Source organism: Papaver somniferum, chromosome 1, assembly GCF_003573695.1.
Source record: "Papaver somniferum cultivar HN1 chromosome 1, ASM357369v1, whole genome shotgun sequence".
Lineage (NCBI taxonomy): Eukaryota > Viridiplantae > Streptophyta > Magnoliopsida > Ranunculales > Papaveraceae > Papaver > Papaver somniferum.
The window spans coordinates 128,955,622-128,960,742 of record NC_039358.1 but is presented as its reverse complement, the minus strand read 5'-3'; the positions used below and the strand labels follow the sequence as shown (position 1 = coordinate 128,960,742).

Sequence of the window (5,121 nt, the reverse complement as noted above, 5' to 3'; positions counted from 1 at the left end):
ACTAGTAAATTTTAACTAGATCATCTAATTAGTGATGGAGGGAGTATATACCTAAATCACAGGACATCTTCAAAGTTCAAAGTTCCGATCATGGTTGGTACCTAGAAACATCTTCCTCGTTGATAAAATAAAATAAGTTGATCATTTCTTATAATTTCCTTAACCAATACCAGGATCCATTCAAGAAAATTGCATTGACTTTATAAGTGTGAGCTATTTACATATGTAAAGCTCTCTTATTCCATGGTTTACAAAGAGACAACCAGCTTAAGTCAATACTGTTACTTTCTCTTTCTCCCTACCATCTCTAAAAGCTCTTGTTTTGTCTCTCTCATCGTCTCTTGTTCTTCTTTCACTTCTCCGACGGCCGAACTAGCCCGCCAACATGGACTCTTCATCTTCATGGGATATGTCGTCGGGAGGCAGCAGCGGTGGAAAACCTTCACCAAAACGAGAACTACAAGGTCCCCGGCCAACCCCACTAAAAATCCGAAAAGATTCACATAAGATCAAGAAACTACCAGTCGCGCCCCAACTTCCAAATCAACAACAACAATCTTATCAACAACCGGGGAACAATCAACTGCGGCCGCCTGTTATAATCTATACAGTATCCCCGAAGGTAATTCATACAGACCCAAACGACTTCATGAAATTAGTTCAACGTCTTACGGGACCTTCATCGTCATCTTATTTGCCTTCTCCATCAACTTCGTTACTGCAAGCACAATCCTCGTCGTCTGTTGATTTTGATGTTGGTGCAATTTCACCCGCTGCTCGTTATGCATCCATCGAAAGGACTTCACCTCAAGGGGCAGCCAAATTTAGAGTAGCCGAAGAAGACTCGAGCATCATCGAAGGATTAGAAATGGGTTCGACAGTGGAACGAACAATGGGCACTAATCCGAGTATTCTATCCCCGATTCCGTCGTCTCTCCCACCTATCTCACCCGGCTTTTTTTCACCAGCGATTGATCCAAATTCTTTAAGTTTCGTACATGATTTTAGTCCATTTTACAATAGTGGTAACAGAAACTTATTTGATGGTAGTAGTAATTTCTTGACTAGCCCTAGTACAAATTTTCTTTCACCTTCTATAACATCTCCCAATCCGCATAATTTCGATCTATTTAATCAGTTCCTAGATCCTTAGTGGTGTTTTAAGGTGTTAGAGAGAAAGGGTCGAGAAAGAATCAAGAAAAAGAAGTCATAGATGTGAAATTATGTGCATACAAAGATGAAATGTTGTTTCTTGGTGCAAGTGGTTAAGGGGTAATATTAACAAATGCAGACAGTATTGGTGTGAGGTTAGTATTAACTTTTTTGATTCGTTAAATGGGAGCAGATGAGAAGAGAAGTTGGCTCTAATGTTAGTGGGTCATACATAGCTCATAACAGATATGCATCAAGTTGTAATCTCTTCTTTTAGTTTTTTGTTTTGGGCAATACACCCACCGGTTGTTTGTAATTTGTAAAAATACCCCTTATTTGTTAATTGGATTAATTACATTTATTCATTCATTCATGATTTTTATTTTTTAATCGGTAAAGAATTTGGTGCCGGCAAATTTCGAACTCAGATCACTAATCACCTAGTGACTTTACCTCTATACTATAGTAACGTCGGCTATTCATCCGTATATTTGAGCAGATTCTTTTTGCCAAGTCTCTCATCGGCAACTTTGCTAAAACCCCAAATCTGTGAACTGCACAATCAACATATATAAGCCAAGTTAATTTGGTGTCCTTTTAGCCAGCATTGTTTTCATAAATGGTGATCTTTTAGTGAATTGGCAAAAATAACGGAAAGGTGAAACTTTGGAGCAACTAGCAAGAAATCAAGTTTTCTTTTTTTATAATGTCCATCTCCAAGAGGAAAGTCCCACTTGTTCTAAATTCCAGCCACTCATACCATCAATCATTGGTACTTGATAGTATAAAACTAGCCCACTATACCTTTTCTTTAACACACCATATGCTTTCTAACATGTCATTAGGCTCATCGTCTGACGTCTACACAAAATTAGCAAAGATCTTGGGTCTATTGAGTAGACATATTGAACGAGGCTGATTTTGATGATTACTAGAACAGTTAATAATCCACTCATTCACTCCAAAAGCAACTCACAGATCCTTTTAGAATTTTCTAAGAAATGCCACAAAGTGTAGTTTTGGAAATAGACGTACTAATATGACTTCAGTGCCAGTAGGGATTCTAGGGAAGTGCTATGGTTCAGGCGTTCCGCAAGGAAATTCTGCTAAGCAGTACAGATCCTAAATTAAGTGACCACCTACTCATGCCGATCAGGTGTATTTTAAAAATCCCATCATCCTTTCTTTTGAATTAAGTTTAACGTCGGACGGCAACTAGGTAACTGCTATGCTAGTCATCCAAATACAATAGAAACAATTAGTTCATTTATTAATCCTTAATTAACATGGTGGATGTTGTAGTTGTCGATTGTTTATGGTTTGAATCTGACATCTATTTTTGTTTGAATGTTTAATTTGGATCTAAATTAGGTACAGAATTGTAGTAGTATAGTCTTATATTCTGCTCGATTTCTAACCAATGTTCTGAAAATCGGCCCGGACGTTGAACCAGTAAAATGACTGGGTCAAGGGTCATATGGTCCAACCAGTGGGTCAACCCGGATTAACTAATTCGTACGTAACGTAAATGACCTAAGTGTCATAAGTAGAAATACTAGAAAACGCACAAGTATTACCCTAATTAAACCATGTTGATTTCAGCCGCCCATCAGTTTTCCTCTCCTTCGCTTCCCGTTCTTTTTCTCTTCTTCCTTCTTCCCGTTCTTTTTCTCTTCTTCCTTTATTACATAACAACAGACAATGGATTTTATCATGATTGTAGCGCCCTCTAAGCCAGCAGCTGACTAATCCAAGAGGTTAACTAAATAAAGAGGTACTAAGAATCTAAATCAATTACTTAAACATTTAATTAAAGAATCTGCTATAAAACTTAACCCAAAACTAACCCCGCTCAGAAATATATATATACGAGATCTTCTCTCAAATGATACATATACAATAATCATTTGGTTTACAAATAGAATATACAACATAATAACATATCAGATTATAACCAACTAAAGAAGTCAACTTCTCGGAGCTTTCGCTGTGCAACTCTGGTCTGTCTCTGAAACTGAAAGTGGGAATAATTAACATTTAACTTCTAAGTAATCATAGGAAAGATTTGGAAAACAATACATGTTTTCGGAAAGATTAAATAGTGGCCAAGTCACTAAAATAAACAAACATGTGTATGGACAAACTCCTTGTGTCGACCACTTCCTTCCGCACCCTATTAGCCTATATGGTGTCGACCAATTCCTTACACACCTATTAAGCATAAAAGCAGCATTCATGTAGATATAAATGAAGGAGCGTATCCTATACACCTAACAATTTCCTAATAGGTGTCGACCAATTCCTTACACACCTATTAGGCATACAAATGGAAATTCTTATTTCCCATAACAATTCATAATGACAAATAAAACATTACAAGTCCTTTCTAAATCTTGGAAAGATTCACAGAATCAACAGAATTATCATAATGCATTTTAAACAAAGCATGGAATGCACGAACAAACAATGCATGAGTTTGTTAAGCATAAACTTTTGTGACAACAACAATAATGGTTACAAAAGAGTCAAATGTATTCCCACCTCTTTTGATGACAAGCCACGCCTACCTCGAGATCCACGATCCACTGGTTCATCCTTTGAATCGATCGTTGTTAATACTAACGGTTAATCACATAAGAACTCTAAGAATCTAGCCACAATGGCTCACACAAGAATCATACAAGTCTATCTAATGGTTTTAATCCCATTTATGGTTCTACACCTTTTTATTATCTATTATTAGTACATCTAAGGTTTACTAATTCAATTAGGTTGGTTCTATAGTCCAATAGCTAAGTCTTATGAATATCTACAACATTGTAGAAGGAATCAAAGTCTAATTTGGACCACAAGAGGTCCAAAACATCTAATTAAGAAAGCTACCCTAAGCCCAAGTCTACTAAAGTCAACTAACAGTCACTAGCGGTCGAACTAACGGTCAAGGGTCAACTAACAGTCAACGCCCAAGGTCGGGTCAAAGTCCAGGGTCAAATAGTCAAAGTCTAAAGTCTAAATCGGTCAACTGATACGGTCACTGAGTCAAACATGCTCAACTCATACTGACAAGGTAACTCGACTCGGTCAGATTAACTGAGGCAGTGTAAACTAACCAGTCAGCCAACTAACTAGCTGAAAGATACAAGACCTAAGCCATAGCACAAACTAAGCTCAAACAGAGCAATCATTCCTCCCTGTCATATATATTCATATCAACTTCAAATTACTCATTCATAACAAACTTCAAATTTCATTTACAAATATAAACTCTTATTACCTGCAATTGCAGTACTAAGACATAGCTTCTTCACAATCAACTAAACTTCTACCAATTTCTCTTAGCCTCAATAATAATAACATCTCACAGGCTTACTCAAAGTCAGTTCCTATCACCACCACCAACATGACACAGTCATTCTTGTAACTTGACTCTCAACACCACCACCTGCATAACCAAAACTTCTAAACCATTCATATTACTCCTACTCTCAGTTTAGATTCATGCTCAACTGCAACATTCCCATCTCAGCCAGGTCATTCCAAACATGTCATCCTTAAATGCAAACAAAACACAAACCTAATCTCTAACCACAGTTCCATTAACTTCAACAACAATACACCACTGTAATAATAATTTTGTTCATAAAATAGAACCACCACCAATACATTCATATCTTCATTATAACCACATTCACTCTATCTCCAGATTACTGACCTTGTATCTCCATGTCGGTTCTCTTCAACCATTCACTAGTCACTAACAAATCCATCGCACAACCCCAAACATCACCCACTACTTCAGAGAGTGCATCACTCCCTATACTGATATACCTATCAGTTCCAACATCATATCAAAACCTTGTACTTCACTACCAACCCACACAGTTCTATACTTCTATTCCATACCAATTCAAGTCGTAACTTCATAACTCAATTCATGAACTCAACTATGAACAATTCACATATTAACAC

General features: G+C 37.0%; 1 protein-coding gene across 1 annotated transcript; it reads left to right on the top strand.

The window, feature by feature from the left end:
* Positions 1-257: 257 nt before the first annotated feature.
* On the top strand, positions 258-1,521 carry LOC113300265 (protein MKS1-like). Its single transcript, XM_026549482.1, has one exon. It carries the CDS (start codon positions 386-388, stop codon positions 1,151-1,153), a length of 768 nt encoding a protein of 255 aa, XP_026405267.1. The 5' UTR covers positions 258-385; the 3' UTR covers positions 1,154-1,521.
* The last annotated feature ends 3,600 nt before the right edge of the window (positions 1,522-5,121 follow it).

Excerpts from the sequence above, each read along its gene's own strand:
- LOC113300265 (XM_026549482.1), top strand. The coding sequence starts at position 386 with ATGGACTCTTCATCTTCATGGGATATGTCGTCGGGAGGCAGCAGCGGT.